Below are 25,487 nucleotides of genomic sequence, written 5' to 3'. Positions count from 1 at the left end.
TGGACCATACACACAAAGACAAGGACATTTGCAGAAAATTTGATGAAAGTTACTTACTAAAACTTACCTAGCAAATTTATTATACACAGGCCAATTGAGAATTTGTCTCATGTTATAAAAAACTTAGACGTCTTTATTACCTTTACAAGCTGGAAAAATGGTGCAAATTTTGTTCTAGAATTGCTCACGCGTATCGCTTCTCCAGTCAAAAGCACTATAGAATGGAGGTCAACTTTCCGGACTTCCTGTCTACAAGCAGTAATGGCAACCATCAGCATTGAACGTTTTTAATTATAATTAATAAATTTGATATGTTACTGACTGTTTACAGCAACTATTTCTTGCATCTCTTAACAAGGACAATTCATAGATTAAGAATTTGTCAATTATTTGTAGTTTCTCAAATAAAAGTAGCATTTTCATGAAATATTAAAGACTCCATGTAACACAAAAGTTGAAATGAAATTGAAAGTTGACAAACAGTCCAGTCGATCTAATGATTCGGACATTTCTGACCAAAATAATTCGGTGCATACATAACTGTAACACTGACCCTGACATAACCAGTTACAACTTGCAACATGGAACATAAGTTTCAAGAAACTGCAAACAGTTTCACAAAATGGTCCAGCCATGAGTTGCACACAGACTATTACAGATCATGTATCAACAGTCAAGTCCCTGTGCATTGTATGTTGTGAATTCTCGCATATTCATGAGGGCCGATTGTTTGATTGTGCTGTGTCCAACAATCATGTGAGCATTGCACGACTTCTTGTATACGCGATAAAGCATTGTGTGTCTTCGCAATTACATGACAGACCATAAAAATATGCGGTAAGTACATAGCAGTTTTGCCTGTGGCATTTCATGGAACAATCAGCCCTCATTATCGGGTGATGCTAAGACTTTGACTGTTTGTCCGCGGTCTGTTATCTTTTTCGTCAAATAGCATCCAACTTATTAACATCTGAGTCCCTTTGTCTATCAGGGGCAATAGGCTGTTCTAGTTGAAAACCACACCCCACACTTTGGACAATTTTGGAATTCCAACCAAATTCATCAGTTTAAATTATTCCAGATCCAACCATTTTCATGCATGAAAAGTAAAATTCCAAACAAAATTGTTTGGTTGGAATTCCAAAATAGCAGAGAGTGTGAATTTCAGTGTGAATACCTGTACCTGAATGAGTGATTCCATTTAAAATGTAAACCCCTGTGTGGGAGATTAAGATCATGTCTTCCATAGGGGGTGTAAATTTCAAATCAAATATCCCAAATGTTCTTTTCAACTAGTTAATAAATAGTTTAATCCCCTCCTAATTGATTCCCATTTCCCCACGCGTGTCGTCCACCTCCGCATCTCTGTTTTCTGGTGTTCTTCTACTCGCTGGCGCCTGTCCAAATCCGCTGACGCCTCCCCGACGGTTGGGGAAATATTTGTATCTGAAATAAAATGCATTGGGAAAGTTTATATTATGACACCATGCCTTGAATGACACCAGGCCAACAAGTAATGAAGAATACCATGAAGATGAAAAAGTTGACAAAGATCTGGGGCACCAAGGTCAAAACTGAAAAAGGCAGGGAATGACCTTGGTGGCTTCCCTGAAATTCAAGTCCTGTTCGACACATTTTAGCAAGCTGAAGTTTTAACAGGTAGTGAGCAGCAAAAAAAAATTTAAATTTCTACAGCAATGTTGTTTACTAAAGGCACTAAACTGCTTACATTGTTTGAAGATCTTCTGAAGATATCTCAGACCCAAACACTACATGTATAGGATCCACAACTCCCCTAATACTTGAAATATATCAAAAAATACTTTACAAGTCTAGGGTCAGGCCTATTTTTAGGGTCGGTCGGATTACGCCAATCAAACAATTTTTTTTTAGGCCTTATCATAAAAATTAATACTTACAAAAACTGTGGTGTTGTGAGAAACTGTCTGCCACCAAAATCTTGTGGATATTTGAACATAAGGAAAAAGTAGAGATGACCAACAACTATACCAATCAGCTCATTCAGAAACCTAAGGAAGAAAATTAAAAACACAAGTTAATGCTTCAAGAGTTGAAAATGCTCTAAGGTTATTTTAAAGTAAAATGTATGCTAATCTTCCTCATTGGCAGTTTATATGTTTGTATATTACATTACACATAATTGTAGACAGTTCATTGGTTGTTTGTCATTTCTTTTCTAGCCTCTCTGTGTGATAGTTTTGACCATCACAGTGCTGCGGCATAGTGGGCGTGCGTCAGGCCATGCACCGACTCTTAGACTGGCTGATTTAGTTATGCGGTGGATGCCAAAATGTGAAGTATGTCTGGGCAAAACATGGTGTTATGTTGATGAAAAAATGTATTTACTACCTTAAATAATATTTTTAAGTACAATGTAATAGAATAATATAGGAGTGATATAAAACCAATATTAACTGTCATAAATTCATGTAATGGTCGAAATATAATCCATCTATGAAAGATGTAATGTTCCTGATGTTCCATTCCAACAATCCATCTTTCACCTTATGTTTTGACCACTACACTCATAGACAGTTTAATAAATATTTGTATATAATGACTCCTTATTAGCTTAAGGTGGCTGTGTACTCTCAGACATGCATGTAGTAAAAGTGCAATAACTTTGTAATTATTCGCGCAAAACATATAAAAGTGTACATTTTTATGAAGGCAAGACATCAATAAATCTTAATATAAATACAGATTTGGGGTAAAAACAACAATTTTGAAGAAAATCACAAAAAGTGAGTTTTTGGCAATATTTGTTAGGTACATCATAACAAAAAACACTCTTTCCAAAATATTTTATTTTGTTTTTAGCTCAATCTTGAGGCTCCATTCCAAAAACGGTTTTTTATTTTTTTGATATTGGCCTTATTTTTTAGATATTGACCATATAAGGCATCAAAATGAACTTTTTAAAATTCAAAAACGCCTATTTGCACAAAATGATGCCCAAAATCGGAAATAGACCAAAATATAAAAAAATGAGAAAACCGTTTCTTGAGTCGATCATGCTTTTTACGATGATCATATTTGCTTACCTATAGATGCTGTATTTATTGAGTTATCGTACCTAAATCGTCATTTTACCGAGAAAATGAACATTGAAATAATGGCCGTTGAAGTTTAAAGTGGTCACATTTTGCACTTTCATCGAATCTCACAGGAGAATCGACAGTTTTCGTTTTGTAACTTATATTACGTGAACATCGGATAAATCCACAGCCCCTTGAGAAGTTTGAGCGAAATCCATTCATAACTTGATATTTAAATCGGGAAAGAACTTGAAAAACCCACATTTTATCAGCTAAAACGGAGCCATTTGACCACTAGGTTTTTGTGAAATCAGTGCTTCCGTGGTGTTTCCATAAGATGCGCGCATGCAGATAAGCGTCACGTGTATCGTCGCGTATTTGTGCGTTAACAAATTGCGCCATCGCGCAACGCGATGAGTTGTTGCGCGCGTGTACCTTGCTGGTACAACAAAGATTTTCTTTCCTTTTCAATTTCAAACACGAGTGGAATAGTGAAATAAAATCCTTAAAATATTGCAGTTGGAGTTTACAAATCTGGATTTTCATTCCTTGTATTTATAAAAAACATAACAAGGTACAAACATATCATAAAAACTCAATTTTGAGAAAGAAACAATGGCTAGAGTACACAGCCGCGTTAACACAGTAGGAGTGTCATAACCAATGCAGGGAAGAGGTTGTCTTGGTGCTACTTGCGCATATGTTATCTCTTCCACTTGCCATTTCCATCATAGGTAAATTATTTAGGGATTCAATCATGTTTCACTGTTGTTCATCACTGTATAACAACAATGTGTCCATATCATCTGTGTGGTTTAAAGTCGCCCAAGCGAAGTGAACAACAGACATGCGCTGGTCGGGAGTTGTTAAACGGTGATGATCAACGGTGAAACATGATTGAATCCGAAAATAATTTACCTATTACGAAATGGCAAGTGAATCCTTTCAAGAACAAAACAAGCTAAAGATCGTCTAATTCACATGGTTATTTCATGAGGAATGCCAATTGCCACTCAACCTTACAAGAACATTTAATAGTGACTTCTCTGTTGATATCAGCAATAAAACTGCAGAATAAAATGGCAATGTTTAGCTGCTACCTCAAACTGAATTCAACATATAAACACACAATTTCCAGGCATTACAAATTTTATGTGCTCACACGCGCAATGTTTGGCTCCTGTACAAAGGTATAGGAAGAGTTGCTGAATGAATTATGAATACTTACGATCCCTTGATGATCATATTGAAGGCCACCAGCACCCACGGTAGATACATGGCTTTGAATTGAGTACCAAACCAGAAGGACACTATAGTATCCCGATTTAATTGACACCATACGTACAGACAAGATAAAACCATTGGATCCATCAATATCTGTAACGGGGGAAAAAGGTAAGAGTATCAAGATTAAAACAGGCTGGTGATGTTTAAGAGCGTACAGTAAAAAGGATTTTCTGATCAATCATAATGCGGTCGTTGCTCTTTTTAAAAAACATTTCTTGTAAACCATTTGGTATAGATTGTCAGATTTGCGGTGGCAACTGTAAATTTCTGGATCTCAATGGATCCTTTTATAAAACTGGTTTGTGCTGGTCATGTTCATTATGCTAGATAAACCAGACAGCCAATCAGAGGATTGTTTTACACAGGTGATGACCATGTTAGCCAATCAGAGGTTTTACCCATTTTAGTATCAAAATTGCATATTTTCACGGGTCCTGGTAAAGTCTTTAAGTAACAGTTTGAACTTTGAACTTACCATTAATGGAGCTATAAAGCCAATTATCTGCAACATGGTGGTTAAGGAACTAATTATCATTGTGAGCTAGATACCATAATAAATGGGGGTTATAATAATGTTACAGCCATGTTTGTGATTATTCATTTTTTGCTGCTGTTGCTGTGATTATGATCATCGCAGCAAAACAAAATTAGTATTTGCATTCATCTTATTAAAATCTCTGACTCCATACTATTGATGGTATCACATAACAGAAGATATCTTACACTTCCCACAATGCATTTCTTCCACTTCAATTTTCTGTACTGATTTGCTGTCTGTTCATTGGTTCACCTCAAGTTCGGTAGTAATATAACGCATGTCTGGTCGCAGTATTGAATTGTGTGCGTAAAGTTTACTGCGCAGAGTGTACAGTACTGTACATGTATTTAAGGGCGGTTTGTCTGCACCCTTGTGGCGCAATCGCGAAAAGGCATTGACGTCACTACTGAACTGAAAGCGAAACAACGTAGAGTACAACATGGGTTGATAGTGACAAGCACCTCAATGTACAGAGCAGAGCATCCAGATCTTGCCAAATATGTTTTTTTTTACTATCAACTCATGTTAAGCCAGTCTACATGTACAATGTATTCTTAACATGAAAACAAATGGACGGTACAACACTCAAGTGTCATTTGCTGTAATGAGGTGATGCGGCATGTTGCAAAGGATTCTGGGAAGGGTAAGATATCTTCTCTCCCATCTGGTATCACATAGATTCAAAATTGATTTATTCACATCACCCAGCAAGTCATTCAAACCAGGTATTGAACCAGGAAGCTCAGAAACAGCATGCCATCATTTGGTAAGACCACCTCCTCTGTGTCATTAGCCCCTGAACATGTTTTTAAAGCAAAACCTCCATGTAACCTCTTGGTAGTTTTGTTTTAAACATGTTCAAGGGCCACAAGTACATAGGAGGTTTTTCCTGCCCAACGACGATGCTACTTTCCACAATGCACCTAATACATTCATACTAGATAAATGGTGTTTTTCATTTGTATGTTTATTTATTTACTAGTTTGTTGTTTGTTTACTTGTTTATTTGTTTGCTTGTTTGTTCTTTTTTCTTCATACATGATGAAGTACAAATTGTAAGGATACAACTAATATGATCCAGTTGAATATGAGCATGAAGACATAATCTGCCGGCCTACCATCAAAGATACCTGTAATGAAATAATACATAAGGGTGTGTTACAAATGGATAGTGTTCAACATAGAGAACAGGTATAAATCATACGTTGCAACTATATCCAATCAAAATTTTATCTGCAGCATCCATTTATGGTCGCATGTCACAAATAGGTCACCCAAAAATGGAGCAGCCGTAACATGAAAACGCTTTCTTCACACTTCAAGTTAGGTTTATTCTAAAAGTATAATACCGATTGTAGAAAGTTTGGTGTCATTTTGTAGATAATTATGTTCTTTTTCAAATACAAAAAACCCCAAGTCAATTGGACAAGTACTTTGAGATTTATACCTCAATATGTAAGATGTGTCAATGGAGCAGCCGGTTCGGGAGAGCCGGTTCGGGAGAGCCCCATAGGGTTATACACAAAATTGTGAAAATATGGCAAACTTCAAACCTTTGTATCTTGAAAAGTACAAATAGCATGGACCTCAAATTGCACATATATCATCCTGGATTGTAGATCTACCTCATAGTACATCAACTGTAACAAAAGATGTAACCAATTAATTGCCTAATTAAATGCTAATTAAGACAGTTTTCCCTATATGTTACTGTACAAAGTGTGCATACTATGCTCCGACATTTCTAAATGGACTATCTCTTGCCTGAGTCACCCTGCTTATTCAAAAGAACACATATTTTTAAGGAAATTTTATGAGGAATTCAATTATGCTATTAGTTTTAGTGCCAGAAATGGAGGAAAAAATTTTTGATTGAAAAGTGTCATAAAAATTGTGAAATTATTTTACAATTTTTGACCACCCTGTATGTTTAACGCAAGGGATACTAAACTCTTTCTTCCTAATTTGTTTGAAGGACCCATGCAATGTCTTTCTGAATCCATATTTATTTTGATCTACATAGCTTTCAGAAAAGGAAAAATATGGGGTTCACCATGACAAGAAAGATGCTAATTTTGTTGTTGTTCCACCCTGTATATTTCTCACCCACCCTGTATTATGATGTTATGCTTTGTTGATTTGGCATCCTTGTAATATGAGCTTTCCAGAAATATCTATATAATAATACGCTATTCTCTGTCTGTAGATCTGTAGATCTGTCTGTCTGTCTGTGACTGCTAATGTGAGGCCGCCGTAGGTCATACGGGGCTCCAACTTGGTGGGTGGGTGCAGCTTGGTATGAGACCGAAGGAGTTTATATTTTTTAAGGTCAAAGGTCAAGGACGGGGTCAAGTTCAATTGAAGTCAAATTTCAAATACTTTAAATGGCAAATCTAGCCATGCCATTGTGTTGACCTTGGACTATCAAACAAAAGTTTCCACGGTGACCCTCTCGTCAGACCAACGGTTAAGAGGTCAAAGGTCAAGAAAGGTAAAAATTTCAAACTGCCCCTATGAAGCTCAAACTTGGTGGGTGGATGGAACTTGGAATAACAAATAAAAGTTTCCACGGTGACCTTTTCGTCAGACCAACGGTTAAGAGGTCATAGGTCAACAAAGGTAACAATTTCAAACTGCCCCTATGAAGCTCAAACTTGGTGGGTGGCTGCCCCTATGAAGCTCAAACTTGGTGGGTGGATGGAACTTGGAATAACAAATAAAAGTTTCCACGGTGACCTTTTCGTCAGACCAACGGTTAAGAGGTCATAGGTCAACAAAGGTAACAATTTCAAACTGCCCCTATGAAGCTCAAACTTGGTGGGTGGGTGGAACTTGGAATAACAAACAAAAGTTTCCACGGTGACCTTTTCGTTAGACCTACGGTTAAGAGGTCATAGGTCAACAAAGGTAACAATTTCAAACTGCCCCTATGGAGCTCAAACTTGGTGGGTGGGTGGAACTTGGAATAACAAACAAAAGTTTCCTCGGTGACCTTTTCGTCAGACCTACGGTTACGAGGTCATAGGTCAACAAAGGTAACAATTTCAAACTGCCCCTATGGAGCTCAAACTTGGTGGGTGGGTGGAACTTGGAATAACAAACAAAAGTTTCCACGGTGACCTTTTCGTCAGACCTACGGTTAAGAGGTCATAGGTCAACAAAGGTAACAATTTCAAACTGCCCCTATGGAGCTCAAACTTGGTGGGTGGGTGGAACTTGGAATAACAAACAAAAGTTTCCACGGTGACCTTTTCGTCAGACCTACGGTTAAAAGGTCATAGGTCAACAAAGGTAACAATTTCAAACTGCCCCTATGGAGCTCAAGCTTGGTGGGTGGGTGGACCTTGGACTAACAAACAAAAGTTTCCATGGTGATCTTTTCGTCAGACCTACGGTTACGAGGTCATAGGTCAACAAAGGTAACAATTTCAAACTGCCCCTATGGAGCTCAAACTTGGTGGGTGGGTGGACCTTGGACTAACAAACAAAAGTTTCCCAAAAAGTTTCCACGGTGATCTTTTCTTCAGACCTATGGTTAAGAGGTCAAAGGTCAAAAAACAAAGATTTCAAATTGCTCATGGAGCTCAGACTTGGTGGGTGTAACTTTGGCCAAGGAAGCCCAGGTTTGAGATCTGCAAAAGCCAATAACTATGACAGCCGAGAACCGCGAAATACGGGTAACCGCCTAGTATACTTATAATGGTCTAAAATGTATTCATTAAAAGTTGTGTTGAATTGAATCAAAATTGGTGATATTTTTCTCATTTTACATTATGTTACACAAAAGATGACCAATTCATGACATGCGACCATATATAAAAGTAAATTTGAAAAGACAAATTTGAGATTTTTCCATCAAAATGAAAATCTGAAGACTCTTGATAAAAATTTGATACTGAAACTGGACTCAGAATTCAATTAAATGAACACTAGGTGACAGAGTATTAGTCAACACAATGTCTACTGTGTCCAGTGTCCCAAAACCGCCAGTTCATTCCAGGGACATTGCAAGGTTGAAAAATGTGCAGTGGCTATCACAAATGTGGGATGGCTAAAATACTAATTTTATGCCCAAATTGAAATAAAGATATAAAGAAAAACATAACATATGTCTCAAAAAATATTTTACTTGAGGTAAAAATGGGGGTTTTCAGAGGAAGTTACTGAATGACATCTCCATGATGGTCAAAGAATTATTTTTCCTCAAAAACAAAATTTATGATTGTACAGACTAGTTTAAATATAATGTGACCTGCTACCACAAAATGAGCGTAAAGTCGCAAGTTGGTAGTTTTGAGACATCTTGGCTGCTGAGTTGATGTTCATTGATTACTGTGCAGCTGTAGAAGCTAGTAGTATGTCCTTTGTGAATGGTCATCCTATTGGCTTGAACAGGTGCGTGTAAAACGAAGAACACCAACACAGCAACCAGGATGTCTCAAAACTACCAACTTGCAACTTACGCTTAACAGGTCACACATCACTAGGATCCACAACATGCTCATCTATCAGAACAAAGTTCTTTAACCCCAATACATTTGTACATTCATTGACTGACCTTAGAAAATTTGGGTACAAAAACTCATACTCTGCAACTTGAGGTCAAATTTTGCACTATGAGTGTTTAATTGAGGTTATTGAACTATGCCATTGTGATGAGGCCATTGTGGTCCATAGTGCATGGTTAAAAAAAGGAATACATATTCTACTGGGAAATGTTAGTTTGCTATTTACCTGTCTCTAGCCGTGTGGAATAACTGTACAAGAAGTACATTGTGATAAGGAAATGAAAACCATGTTTGGGATCAAGTGGTGAAAACAATGCTGCTGTTACTGGTCTCCAAAACTAGGATATTTTTACCAGGTTTAAGAAAGGTCAAGGGTCATAGGTTACCCAGATCAGAATGTTTAAAAGATCAAACAGAACATTGTAACAGGGTTTAAGAATCAGGGGTCAAAAGTTACCCAGATTAGATTTATCATGGAAGTTTATAATTCATGTTGGGTCAGTATCAAACATAACCAGGTTTAGAAACCAAGGGTTAAGATTTACACAGGTTAGAATAGTGGACATTTATAACAGGATATCATAATCAGGTTTAAGGAGTTAATCGGTAAGGTTTATCGAGCTTGAGATAGTTACATGGATTTAGAATGATTTAGGTTTTCCAAATCAGAGATTATGTATACATGAAAAAATGTGGCAAATATTTGTTAGCAAGAAAACCCAATAACCAGTGAATGGAATATCATTAGCAAGAAATATATGCATTTAGGATAATGAATATTATGCAAATAAATATTTCAAGAAGGTAATAAAGGTTAAACCACCAGATGTTGCCAATAATCAACATGTAATTACAAGAATTCCCAATTAGTGGTGAAACAGATATGTATGAAGGGATGTACATTTAGAATCATGCAAGTATTAAAAAAAAACACAAACAGAAATATATGTTAGTTGATTAATTTGTACAGCTACAGAAATAAAAGGGGTTCAAATTGTAGCTACGGAAATCTACTAAAAGCGATTCTAACATACATGTTCTTCATAATATAGCTTACTGATGTAGTAAGTTTGGAACAATTAAAAAAACCCATTTTTTTGGAAGAGTGTTTCTATTAAATGTACATATTAGGCTGTAACAGACCTTGAAAACAAGCCCACTATTATGCAACTTGTTGTGTACACAGATCTATGTTTCCTGTTAGTCCAGGCTACAGCTGTTGACCAATGTCACACACTGAACTGGTTTGAGTGGTTTTGATTTAACCAATCACCAGTTACTGTAAGCAAGCATGGAATATTTGTGTGATTGATAGCAATTGCAAAATTCTGACAAGGTATAATAGTGGGATATTTAAAAACTTGAAGGCTTAATGTACGATTTCCTTCAAATTTTAAATTTGTCATTATGTACTCAAAATGCTGAAATAATACTAGTAATAATGATCGGGAATGGTTTTTGTCCATTTTGAGCCAAAATAACGAGGTAACGTGAAAGAAACACTGCTTGTTATTTTGCCCGTTTAACACGCAGTTCTATGGGCGGACTTGCCCGTTTAACACGCAGTTCTATGGGCGGACATAAAGTCATAATTTCTTGAATTATGACTTTATGTCGAACTTTGCTCTGTTTACCTAAAAACGCAACAAATTTCGCTGATTCCATTTAGGTGCAAGTTGTGACATGTGTAAACATTACAAATATGCCAAAAATCAGGTTTGAAAAAATTAACCAAATTCATGTTATAAGATCGTGATTATGACTTTAAACATAGGTTATATTCAAATATTCCCCAATTTTTTTGGATGTTGTGTTACATATTTGCCAGGGCTGTTTTTTACTCCTAACAAATTGAATGTACAAAACTTGCTGACAACTCTGCATTCTCTACCAATGACCTGCAAACCAAAATGTCTTATTCTGTTAGTAGGGTTAAAGTGATAGCACAGCAAACCAGGGATCCCAAGAATAGACTCCCAGACAACTTGTGCATTGTAATTATGCATGCATCTTGAGATAATGAAGCACTGGACTTGTATTCCTGTATTTTCCAAATAAATGAGGGGTAGAATTTTATGGGATATAATATAGTAAGGGATTGGTATGTATAAACTTTTCTGTTGCAGTTAAAACCTGATGTATTTTCGTCTCAGGTTAAAACTGCACCATAGAGCACTTAGTTCTTATTTTTAATACTTTTTTTAGTGGGGGATTTTAAGCATGAGTCAATCTTTCAGGAGTAGTTTCCATAATTTTTAATCAACGCTCTAAATATTTTATGGTACTTTGATCAATTTAGTAGACAATTGTTAAGAAGAGGGGTTTTGGTTAATAAAAATATTATTGAGAATTTTCAAAAGGTTGGCTAGTTTCCATAGCAGGAAACTGTGATTTTGGAAGTTGTACTTTTGCTTCTATTGAACAGCTAGCAATGTATGCTAATTGAATGTGTCACTGGATGTAAGTCCAATTAACTTTATCCACCTTTGAAAAACTTTTTCTTTTAATTTTATTTTAGGAGTCCGTATTTCTCCAGTTCCAACCTTTATTTATAAATAACTTCTCCTTTTTTTTTTATAAACAACCATTTTTGTTGTTGGAAAAATGCAGCGAATGCAGCGATCTCATTTTCCCCTGTGCTTAGATTAAATCCTGTATTTGTATCACCAATCCAGATGAATGTCAATCAATCAATGCACAAGTTGTCTGTCAACCCAAAGTACGTTGACTTACCTGATTCTAATCTCCTGCTATAGTTGTATAGGAAATAGAGAAGTATGAGGTAATGAAAGCCCGTCATGGGTGTGATAGGGAAATAGAAAACAGCTGTGATAGGACGCCATATCTGTCAATAACAAATGAGATTCAGTTATGAATATTACAAATTTATTCATATTAATATGTTTCTTCAAATACTTTGCCCAAGAACCAGGAGCAATTTCTGAAGAAACAAGAGCAAATTTCAAATAGTACTGCGTACTTTTTACAATGCAGTTACCAGCACTATTGATTCATGTATAAAACTGGAACCAGGAACAATTTGTTTTAGAAAATTGTTCCTAGTTCATGTGAATTTTACAAAGACCAGGAGAAATTAGTGGCTTTACGAGGGCAAATTTGCTCCCAGCGCCCGCTTATTTCAAGGCTTGACTTTGGCGAATCACAATTGATTTGCACAAACTCATCTGGTGAGAATCAACTGATCATTGTACCTTAACGTGTACCGTACACAAAGAATACAATTTGGGAAGAGTTAGATCTGATTCTTGTAAACTAGGCACCGGAGTTTCGCGCGATTTTGGGGGTCCATCGCGATTTTGGTGGTCCATCGTGAATTTTGAGAATTTTGCCAAACACACTACTTTTCAATGTAAATTCACCAATAATAACCTTTTTACAACATAACAGGCTTCCCGTTAGTAGTGCGTCATTAGTCCAGATAATAAAAGCCCCAAAATTTTGACCCACCTGCTGAGAATTGAAGTAAATTCTACAATATTTGTAAATGCAACATCAGGAAATCGTGCACTTTTTGCATGCTTTCCGAACGATCGCTGGCCTGATGGTGGGGAAGTCCCGATTGATTTGTTTACAACCAAGCACGTGCCGCTAATGTTTATTTAATTATTTATCACAACCTGACAATATTCAATTTTTAATATTTTAAGTTTATTTTCTCATAAATAATCTAGGTTTCCTTTATTAGTATTATTGTTACGATGAATAAAAGCAATTTTAAAGACAAAATCCAAATGATAACTCCTTTTTCATATTATTTGTGGTAGCGCGTGTTTTAGTTTTTGTAGCATCAACTACACGTTAATTTAAAAAAAGAAATGCGGAAGTGAAAGTACGAACGAAAATTGCTCAAGATTGACAGACTTTGCTCATGTTTTTGCACCTGTTTTTGACCACGTTTTGGACCAAAACTGACACAGAAATGAGAAAAATTATCATAGCGAACGGAGATGGAATATCACGGCATGTCATAACTACTGGTTATTTTTTCAAATCTAGTGAGGGTTTGATGTATTGACAGCTTTGAATGTTGGATTTGTACAACTAAAACAATTACTGACTACTTAAGGTGGTACTACACCACCTGATAAATTTTGTGACTAATTTAGCATTTTTCTCAAAAAGTAACTACAAAATTACTACATTTTGTGTACACACTGGTAACAAAAGTTATGCATATTATTGGGGCAAGGAATCCAATATACTTCACCGAAATTTCAGTGATTCAAGACGAAGGGGTTCATTATATAAGTTAAAAGATGAGGTACATTCTAGCGGTACCTCTTTTATCATAAATAAAGTATACCGCTTGTCTCGAGTCACTGAAATTCCAGTGTAGTAACTTGATTCCTAATACTCCTATAACTTTCGTTACCAATGTGTTATTATTTTTTGAGAGAATGAGAGAAATGCAAAAATAGTCACAAACTCATCAAGGGGTGTAGTACCACCTTAAATGGTTATAATGTTCCATTTTTAAAATTTTTTAATGAAATCCTAGTTGAATTTCAGTATTTTTAGCAACATGCTAATGTACATTTCTCTTCTTGATATTCATTTCCTTAATACCGTATTGGTCTGAGTATAGTCCCACCCGTTTTTTATGTGAACATTTTTCACAATTGGGGGTGGGATTATACTCAATTTCAAAAAAAATTAATAGAGTATGACATCAATACAAATTATCAATTTTCATATTAAAAATACAAAATATCTTGAAATTTTTTTTAATTTTTTTTTTAGGTCAACCATGAATGATTCTAGCATCTAGGTCTAGGTCCAGGGACACTCCAAAACCGAAAAAAAATAAATTTTTTTAAAATTTTTTTTTTACAATTTCTGAAATTTTTCAAAAATGGGGGTGGGATTATACTCGAGCGTGGGACTATACTCGGACGAATCACGGTAATAGAATAACCGTCTCGCTAATTACTTGTAAAAAGGTCATTGACCTTCACAATGTAATTAACATACGTACAATTATTTTAAATAGTTGATTTGAAGCATTAATGTATTGAGACCATATCCTCCAAATCTGATGACGTTCTTGCATAAAATAAAAATTTTACAGTCATTTTTGTAATTGAGGTCTGATTTGAGAAAAACGCATATTTGAAAATTGAGATTTACATAGACACCTGTGTATTAATTAATTAGTAATTAAGCATTATCTCAAAAATTAAGCATGTGATAAGGTTAAAAATGGTGTTAATTATTAGATGTTGTCAATATATACAACATATCCAAAAATACATTTTTTGACCATGTAATGGAAATTGTACCCAACTTATGACATGCGACCAGAAATTAGAATGTCAAATGAATAAACACAATCTTACACGAGAACTCTAGCTTCGAATTTGCAAAGAAAAGTTACGCTTGAGACTTGAGTATTTTGCTAATGGCAAATGCTAGTATTGTTTTTTCGTCAGTCAGCGTTGACATTTTGTGCAACAAATGTTATTTATTATTGGATGATTAAGTTATTTTGATGAATCAACTGTATCCTCAATTCAGTTCTGAGACTGAGTAAAGATTGCCTATTTTGAACAGTCCAAAATTTTGTTTCATCGTCATTCATCATGGACATGGACGATGGTCCCCATGGATGACATGGCAAAATTCGGAACTGTTCAAACGTTTAATTTCCTTAATCCTTTCATTTATTTTCTAGCAACCGATTTAAGTCTATACAAACCTGAAATCCATACACCGTCCGAGCGAAATCAAGGATGAGCCAATGTGGCTGCAAAAGGCCAAATCTTGCTGCTAATGGGACCACAACAGAAGCAGTAAACCAATACCGCGTCACTTGCGGTATCCCTCGATACCAGTCTCCAATATCACTTTGAGCCATTTTTATGGCTTTCAGTTGTTGTCAATATGTAGTTAACGTTATAAGACACAAATCTAAGACTGCATTGTTATCATATAAGCTTTGGAAAGGGTGAAAAATGAACGGTATTTGTGTTAAAAATTAACTCGACGTGGCGAAAACTGACTGATCGGAAAATTAGTATTGTTAAAGACAGCTCCACTCCCAATGTTATCGGTGTTGCCAGATCAGTTTAGCGAATAAGTGTCGTATCCCACATTTATTGAATGACAATCCCCAATTTGGGCAGAAGAAATTTTTGAAAATCATTTCAAAATAGCTCAAAATATATTACAAAATAATAATTAATTTAAGTTGAGGGAAACCATTTTCATAACCAAGGGAAAAATAAGAAAATTCTTGGTCTCTATTTGCCCGGGGGGGGTCCCACTTCGAGGCCTATTATGTGATGGGTTAACTTATGAGCCTTTAGTATAGAGCCTCTACCCATATTAACAAAAGTAATTATGAGGTTTGCTACTGCCATATCCACACGTAATTTGAGTTCTGAGCTCGAAGCTGCACTCCGCGCCTCATCTTAACGCCATGCGCCTTTAAATGTCAGCGCTATCATGCGACTTTACTGTTTGAAACGTTGCGATCCGAGGGAACTGACCAAGGGAAACAGCCAAAGTGACAACACGTCATGACCCCCTCATGATTTTGTGCATTGCTGTCACCCTGGGCTGTGTTGTTTCATTACTGTAAACAATATCCAATGTCCAAAGCAGAAGCAAAAACCAAAAGAGGGGGACCAAAAAGTTTTAGGGGCAAAAAAGTTTTCCGCTGTAAAACCCAAAATTCCCGCACACTTTGCACGCATTGAGACTCTTTATATACTTTTAACATGGGTAAGTTTTTGTTTTCAGTGCTTTTGTTTGACAAAATGATGGCACTTACTAGTAGTTCTAATTTTAACAATAATTATTTGACCATTCAAGCTTCATATTGCCAATTTTTTGTGTGGTTCGCGTGCATTATTTGTACTATCATAGCCACAGATTTGCCTATGAATCTCCAAATTCTCCACCCTGATTTGATTGTATTAATTACGTGTGCAATTGTCCCAGCGGGAATGTTTCAAACATTTTCCTCCCGCAATGACATGACATGTGACCCAGATACCACACGACTGGAAACAACACTGATGTGCAATAATTATGAGCCCCCAGGGGGGGGGGGGTTGGTGAAAATTCAAAACGGCTCGCCAAAAATCGCTTGCCCCCCTCTCGGCCCGTGAAAAAGTGATTGATCCCCCTCGGCCCGTCAAAAAATCTTTGCCCCCCATTGCACATGCCACGGTCTATATACATGTTGCGAGCGCAGCGCCTGAGCAGGAAAATTTGCATATTTAAGCATTTCCGTGCGGTTGTGTGCCAAAATCGCTTGCCCCCCCTCCTGGCTTGCCAAAAATTGCTTGGCCCCCCCTTCGGCTTGCCCCACCCCCGAATTTTACCCTCCCCAAGGCTCATAATTATTGCACAGCCCCCGGCACAGCCCCCCTGGGACAGCCCCAAAGTATAATACAATAGATGTGCCGGGGGCGGGGGGAGGGTCAAAAAAGTTTTCGAGCGAAGAATTTGAGGTAAACCACTGAAGTAAATGAACTTATCCATACGCGGAGGGAGGGAGGGGGTCATTTCGAGAACCATATAGTTGTTATCATTGCATATAACAAAAAGTGCACAGATATCCAAAACAGAAGCCAAAGTGGCCAAGTGGGAACCATTTCTTTATCCAAATGCGAAGATGATGCACCGGGTACCCCCTCAGTATAATGGAAAAAATATTGATTCCAGTTTGTGGACTATTTTTTACAACATTATTATGCGATGAATGTTCATTGTTCAGTGCCCATCACAGTTTTTTTTCTCTATTTTCTTTTTTCTCACTGATTTTTTTTAACAAGAAAGGGGGTATGGGCTGGAGTGTGCCCCTGCCTGGATCCGGCACGTTGTTGATCATGATCAAAATGCGATACAATTTGTATCTTACATAAAACATGTAAAGTAAAACAAAGTTGTTGGTTTTTTTTCAACAAAATTGTAAATTAGGACCCAAGGTGGTGGGTGTGGCCCGGGGGTGGGTTGCCCAGCCCATGCCTGGTCCACGCCTGTTCCCTCCCACCCTGACAAGAAGTCTGAGGCAAGCCATGGTCTAGCATTGAAATTTTTCAATACTTTTAAACAATTTATTTTAATTATTATTCAATTGAAGAACATACATTTTTATTATTATGTGTTGATTTCCACATCCACGTACAGAGAACATTCTCGAAGTTGTGAGATCCCCTGAAATTAGCTTTTAGGTAAAAATTATTAAATTTGGCAACACTGTTATACAGAGCGCCCTCTATTGTCGAGTCTCATACAAAAATAATGGCGGCGTTTTCGAAAAAACAAATTGTATTGTAAGTCATGAAGTTGATGTTTAAAAAGCTTATTTTTCATGGTTTCAGATGCGCCAATTGTAATGAATTTTGCACTTTGCAATTATAAAAGAATGCTCTATAATTTAATTAAGTTTGTCATCTTACTGAGTCATCCGTTTATAATTAATTTTAAGTAAGCTTACAAAATTTAAATTATAATGGGAAAGCTTAAAAATGTTACAAATTTAATATTTTAAGTTTTGCTTATCCATGTTATAAAATCTGCTCATCATGTCATGCAGTGCCAGTAACTGTACTAACACAGCTGAGTACTTCACAGCTTTTTAATCCCCTATTCAGGCTAGTGGGGATTATGCACTTTCAGTTTCCCACAGGAATTGGATTGCGTACTTTTTCGATGTCTAGTGAGCAAATTTCTTCAATATTTTGTGAAAATGATGTCAAATTTTCTATTCTATATTGTTTGGTAATAATGTCTTTTGCCAATAGTATGTTTAAAGTTGTAATTTTGTGTTTTTGATCGCAAAAGATCGGATATTTTCGTTCGATTCGATTTCTGAACCCTTCGCAAGGGTGCAGATTTCGGCAGAACTTTGATGATAATTTTGCCTTTTTGGAAACTAAAATGCATTCGATTAATTTTGTTTCAACCGAGTCTTAAATTAGCAAGCACAATAAGGTTGGTACCACTTTTACATTGATGAAATTTTAAAGATTTTTTTTCAAGTTTCTAACCGGCGCAAATCGTTAAGTGTGTATTTCCCATTGACATCCAAAATGGCATAAGCCAGTCCTTAATATACATAGGTACGGCATATATAGGACTGTCAAGCAAGTCTAGGCTATTCATGCTGCGTGAACGGGTGCGTTAATCACTCTATTTGTGTAGGTAATGTATGTATTGCTCGAGAAGTCTAGCCAAGAAATTGCTCACCGATAGCTTCACATTCTCTTGGACTGGTCGGGCTGACGTCACAAAGGGGAAATAGCCTTGTAAAACCAGTGTGCCCATGTGCAGCGCATGTGCAGTTCCCCTTTCTCGAGCTGGTTGCTATGCGCGCGCGCTTGTGCAAAGGGGACAATGTTCCCGGATGTCCGACCGAGTGAATTCTAGGCTAGAGATCATTGCATTCAAAATCTAGTCGGATTCGCTGATGCATGACACTGTGCAAACTGCAAAGCAATGGAAATTCAGAAGTAAACTCAGCCGATCACAACAGGCGATTGCATCAAAAATGTTGCTAAAATTACACTTCAGCAAAATTTTAGACTGTCCAAAATAAGCAAATCTTGCTCAAAAGATACAGTTGACTCATCAAAATAACTTTCATCGAAATTTCAACAATAACAGAATAAAAAACCCCCTTGCAGCACTGTCCGACCGAAAAACAATAGTAACGCACTCTAGCATCAAATGTGTAACTATCGTGTGCAAATTCGAAGCTAGAGTTCTCGTATAAAAAGGTGGATTAAAACTTGTCATCAAACCACATCATTTTCAAATTAAAACCATTGAGTAAAGACAGCCAACACCGAAAACTGTTTTGTCATAAGCGCTTACCGTTGTGAAGTTGCAGCATCTTATCAAAGTTGACTTTTGTCAAAAACATTTAATGCCAACATTTCATGATTTAATGCATCAACAAAACAGTATACACTGGCGAAGTTAACGTAATAATCGGATTAACTACCATAGTAATGCGTTTTGGGTCAAGCTGGGAGAAAAAAATCCCAGGTCGACCAAAAATAGCGTATCGCACACGATAGACCACCTAAGTTATCGTAAATCGGTTTCTCCCAGGTCGACCGTAAATTTTGGGCTGCCACATTCGGCCCGCAAACGCCAGGATTTTTAGCCAGGTCGACCCATGACAAGCATGCAAATAGCCCTACATACGTGCCCCGACCATGGCGACTTACATGATGTGATGAGTATAAACCATTTGTACGGCATTCATTCATAACTTTGTGCAAGCGCCGGTTAGACTGCGGAACTCAGTCCTCAATGATAGTCAGTCATTTATCTTTTGGTCGTTATATGACTATCATTTGAGGGACTGAGTTGTTATAATATATCTTCCGAGGTGCAATTTCAGACAATAGCTGGGGATTAGTGGGGCAGAGGTTATCTATTGAATCCTTTCATGACCACTGAAGCATAGTCAAGTCTCCCAAGGACACTCGGCACAAATTGAAAGACCATCACAAAAGAATGCATGCATGTCAGGTCATCGACACCAATTTGGTGTTTGTTATGACACAAATTTTGTGTCTGTTATGCACCTCGAAATATGTACCTTAAAGTCTGTATCTAAGCGCCGGTGTGACTTTTACTATGATCAGTTTCAGTGTCTTGGCATCTAAATTAATTCAGTCATAGGCCTACTCTCATTTTCGTATTTATTTAATAGAGTAGGCCCTATTCTTGTTTTAGTTTGCAAAATACAGAGGCAGATATAGTCCCGGGATACTTCCAAGTTTTCTACTTTCTTGAATTTATGTCAACATGTAGGCCTAGGCCTCGCTTAAGCTTACATCCAAGTTCGCATGGACGGTACTACGCCTCGATGTTTCAGACTTGTGAGAAAAGGAAAGAGGTCACAAATAGGATCAAATAAAATAATCCAACAAAGAATCGCCCTGCCTAAGTGCGGGACATTGGCTAGGCCTACATGTTTTAAACTTTATTATTATCCACCACGAATGGAGTGCCAATTTCTATTAGCCTAAGCTGTCTTTCTATCAACAAACGTGGAATCTCCCAGGTTGACCAATTTGGCCATAGTAATAGGTGAAAACAATTTTTGAATATACATGTACTCTCTGCATTGAACCATATCATGCTGATCACTTGCATCTGTAAGATTAGTATCTTTGAAAAGACCAGTATTGTATTCAATTTATGATTGCAGACATACACAGGTGATGAGTGTAACCTGCTTATAATCCTGCTTGTAGTGCAGCGTGATATGTTCAAAATTGTTTTCACCCTATTGCTATGGTAATTAATCTGATTAATTACTTAACTTCGCCAGCGTATAGTCTCATGATTGATAGAGCAGCTTTTTACTATGGAACTTCTATTAAAATCCCTCTAAAATTCCATACATTGGCAATTCTCTCATCACAAAAATAAATCATATAATTTGGTTCAAGTGAAGTACCGGTATATACAAATAGGTTTTTTTTACGCTATTTTGGTCAAAAAAGGTCCAAATCTGGGGAAAAAGTCCACTTTTTACAAAATTGCCCCCAGGGGTAGTGCCAGAACGAAGCGCTCCAGAGTCCGCAGGGACCCCTGAACTTGCAGAAAATCTGAAAGTAGGGGGTCCGTAGTACTTGAGAGTTTGGTGAGTCCGAGTTGCACAAATGCAGATAAATAAACACAGCCAAATTAAAAAGTCTCCACTAGCTCCATGATCCATCCCCATTTAATCAGAGTCTGATGAGTTTATGGCAAAATAATTTATATAATATTTTTCTATACACTTTCCTTCAAAGGTTGATACCAAATTTGATATCAAAAGTTTAATCATCGTGAGCATAGGAACCGTTGTTTGGAAATTTGTGCAATTTCAAAAATGATAAATTACGAATTGACCACGCAAAAGCCAAATTGCATGGTATCAGCTTATTATATGGCCTGAAGCAACGCGTACAGGAATCATTGTACACTTCCCTGCGCACATTTAAAAGAGCGGGGTATTTGCATTTTGACATGCATGGGTAAACCTTTAATGACAATGAAATTAGACCTCTCAAATGCATGTGTTGATGTACCTGCTGGCCTATTCAGGCAATGTAATTCTTGGCACTCACGCTAGCTCTGCCGCGTGATACAACTCCCTATGTCATTTTAAAAATTGCACAAATTTCCAAACAACGGTTCCTATGCTCACAATGATTTATTTTTGATATCAAATTTGGTATCAACCTTTGAAGGAAAGTGTATGGTATAGAAAATTATTATATAATTATTTTGCCATAAACTCATCAGACTGATAAAATGGGGATGGAACTAGTGGCGACTCTTTAATTTGGCTGTGTTTAGTATGTCTGCAGTAGTGCTAGATTGAAAAGCTGGGGTCTGCATGAACCCTGAACTTGTAGAAAATTTAAAAATAGGGGGTCCCAACTGTTTTGGTGAGTCCTGGACCCCAAAATGCAGCCTAGTGCTACCCCTGCCCCCCCTCTTGAAAAAAGTCCCACTTTTTCAAAAACAGCACCCCCAAAAAATCCTGCATACAGGCCACAGCGTCATCATCCCTATATCTTTGTGTCAAAAATTGCTGTGATAGTACGGCGAATCCTCTCGTTTTTCAATAGCTACGCATGGCGATTTTGTTCGAGATAGGCCGAGCGACTCAGGCTAAGCAGAGTGCGACTATCATGTGAGTTACCACCAAGTTCTATTCTACAAATTATTACGATTTGCGCATGCTCTAGTATCCCATATGGTGTTGCCCAAAAATAGGGGTGTGGCGCCGCTCTGCATATATTAGGGGGGCATGCACCGCTACGGGGGTTCCCCCCTAAATCCGCCTCTGTTGACCTATCTTTTCTTTTTTAATTTTCTATGAACCAATTTGGCTGACTAGCAAACCTGCAAATGTGTTAACTAAGTTTTGCCTTTTCGATATTGTGGACCATCCTACTGATTCTTGAGTGTTTGGACAACCGGAACAGTTTTGACAGGTCTTTGTCGTCCTCGCCAAATAGGAAAGTAACAGGGGTTGTACACACCATCAATGCCATGTCATTTCCGGTTGATGTTGCAACTCACAGTCGAGTGAAAACAAGTCCTGAATTTCTTGTCGATGATTGCTGTCATTTTTGTTGTGTACATTTCGATCGCAAATAGTCAGTGGAATCAAACAAGTTTCTAAGTCTGCAGAGTGGAAGTTACTTACCAGTACTTGATTTACTTTACTGTTAAATTATACTGACGAACTTAAAATTAAATTCCATGGCCGAGTGTTCTTCACAGCCTGTTTCTGTTGTTCATAACAAACTGTAAGCCATGTGCAGATTGAGCCGGAGAGTAGAAAATATACAGTAAATACTCTGTATACAGAAAATTTATCAAATACATCATACATATTTCAGGTTTTTAAAGGTACCGTAATTAATTAGTAATTTGCATGTTTTGGCTGTTTGATTTTAATAGTTTTAAAAGATAATTCGAACATTGACCTACTGATTCTACCTCCTGGACAAGCAAACAGTTTATGTTTGGTCTTTTCATGATTTTTGTAAATAAAAAAGAAGGACATAATGTTTTGTACATCAAGCTGAAGTTATCAATTATCAGCTGCTATTGAGCGATTCCATTTGCAATCCATACACCCCTAGATGAATGGACAATATGACTCTCCTACACAGGGGGTGTAGATTTCAAATAGAGTCGCCCATTCAGGTAAACCCATTTAAAATTCACACTCCCTGTGTGGAAGGTTAAGGTCATGTCTTCCATAGTGGGTGTATGGATTTCAACTCGAATAGCCCAAAACCTCATTTGCCTTGTGAATATTAAAATGGATCTAGTCATGGGCAATTCCACGGTAACTCGTGCTACACTTTTGGGTGTCCTTTTGCATATTTTGTGCTCCAGCTTTTAAATTGATTTGATTGGAATCTGTATTTTTTGTATTTTAATACCCAACATTCAAGGCTAGATCCTCATAGTATTGCTAATTCAGGATATCAACTTTTGTATGTATGGGACAGCTGTAAAATCGGTAACTCGTACTACTGAGCAGAGGACATGCTTAAAAATCACTCATTTTTATTTTGATGGTGTGCTAAAACAAAAAACACTAAAGCCTTATTGATTATATGATAAGTAATTGCTATAATAAGGTTTGTTTTGGTATACCTTAAAAAGTTGTGCCCCTCATAGTTTTACATTGACTGGCAAAAAACATGGTAACTCGTACTACGGTAACTCGTGCTACAGTTTGTCCGGCCATATATAAAATGGTATTGTTCATCTAAATGTCAATTTTTTTTTTATAACAATTCCTCAACAACTGGTGTAATGATCAAATAACTCAATCTATGTACAAATAACTCCCCAAATAACCCATCTATGTACAAATAACACTATTCAGTGTATGTACCAGCATACAATGTACCACACACATTACATACAAACATCCCAGCCTTACATACGCCTTGCTTGATCCTGTTTGGATATTTTATTCTAGGGCTTAAATTTAAACAGTTAAATTGAACAGTCAACAATAATATTGATAAAACTTTTACTTCCATGTTATTTGACTCTAAATTCCCTCACAAAACTTGTAATGTTCATGGTTATTTGCTCTGTAAGTTTTTTAAAAATTGCTTTCTGAGTTATAGAATGTTTGGTCATCTTTTGGTTGAGACCATTTCCTGCTTGGTGCAAATACTCTACAGTTTGCCCGATTTCAATCACTTCACTAAGCTGGAAAATGAGCCTCATTACACTCAACAACAAACCAATTTCCAATACAAATCTCAGAACTATACAAATCTCAGTATCAACAATATCACTGTGGCTGTTAATCTCAGGATCTCCAGTAGGCCCTATCTATTTTGTTTGTTTTATTTCTTCTTTTGCCTTGGTTACTCATTCAGTGGATGTTTTAAGGTATCCTCTGTTCTTCCATGAGGCCCATATTAATTGATTGGTTCTTAGGCTAGATCCTAGGGGGTGGAGGGCTAAAAATGTTGGTTGCATCATTTTGACCAGGTATTGATAGTGGGATATATGCTAAATAGCATTTAGAGAGACTGTGCAATGTAAAGTCTTTGAGCTTAAAAAAAAAGGACTTTATTGGTGTGTGCAAAAATTTGGTATAAATAAATGTACACTATTTTGGCACATGATCGGGGTGGAAACTGGCTCCTTGAATCTTATCTCTATCTTTGCCTTCCATATTTTTACTTTAATTTTCCTGCGACAGGAGGTCACTTTTCTCTTTAATTTTTGGCCCTACACATGTGTGGTTGCCTGGTTGTTTGTTTGTTTCTTTCTTTGTTTGGCTGTCCGGGCAGGAGCAAATTCATTAATCCACTGTACAGCTCCAACACAATAACTACAAACTTGGTACCGGTATGGTGATAGAATAATGGTGGCTTGATGTGCTGTGTAGTTTTGTGTTATGTTATTTGCATATTTATGAATATTAATTAGCTTATTTACAAATTTTGCCTACATTTTCATTAATCCACTTTGCAGCATTATAAACACAATAACCAATCAACTTCAAACTTAGTTTGGTTGGATATGGTGGCCTGATGTGCTGTATAATTTTGTGTCATGTTATTTGCATATTTATGAATATTAATGAGCTTATTTGCATATTGCATATTATTTTTTATTTACAAACCTTTGTTATTTACACACTTTTGTGTGGGGGTGTGTGTGTATGGGCACCTTAATTACGAACTGCATAATTCTAGTTTGTCATGGGGCAGGCTGCCCCTTCCCCCACACTGGCTACACTGCTGCTAGAAAGCTGTTACCAATATCATGGTCACATATAAATGCATATTCATGTAGTTGGGAGATCCTCTATTGCTGCTAAGTGGTAGATTTTGCATTACCTTTGCTGGTACAGGGGGAAGTGGGCTATGGTAACTCGTGCTACATCGGTAACTCGTGCTACTGGTAACTCGTGCTACAGTTTTGAATGGGTCATTATTATGTGATGGATAGTGTTTTGTATATTAATTTCTTATTTTTACTCAAGGCACTACTAGTAGAAGGAAAATAATAAGTGGCATCAATTAAATTGCCAACATTTTGAAAATATAAAAAAAAATG

At 36.9% G+C, this 25,487-nt stretch overlaps 1 protein-coding gene across 1 annotated transcript; it reads right to left on the bottom strand.

The window, feature by feature from the left end:
* Window positions 1-347: 347 nt before the first annotated feature.
* Window positions 348-15,440, bottom strand: LOC140135976 (derlin-1-like). The gene is given in 8 exon segments (XM_072157677.1): window positions 348-1,361; window positions 1,364-1,446; window positions 1,920-2,030; window positions 4,288-4,436; window positions 4,822-4,848; window positions 5,950-6,014; window positions 12,126-12,237; window positions 15,109-15,440. Coding segments are annotated over 8 exon segments (759 nt in total). The 5' UTR covers window positions 15,268-15,440; the 3' UTR covers window positions 348-1,308.
* Window positions 15,441-25,487: the final 10,047 nt, after the last annotated feature.

This window comes from Amphiura filiformis, chromosome 16, assembly GCF_039555335.1.
Source record: "Amphiura filiformis chromosome 16, Afil_fr2py, whole genome shotgun sequence".
Lineage (NCBI taxonomy): Eukaryota > Metazoa > Echinodermata > Ophiuroidea > Amphilepidida > Amphiuridae > Amphiura > Amphiura filiformis.
This window is presented reverse-complemented; position numbering and strand designations above follow the sequence as displayed.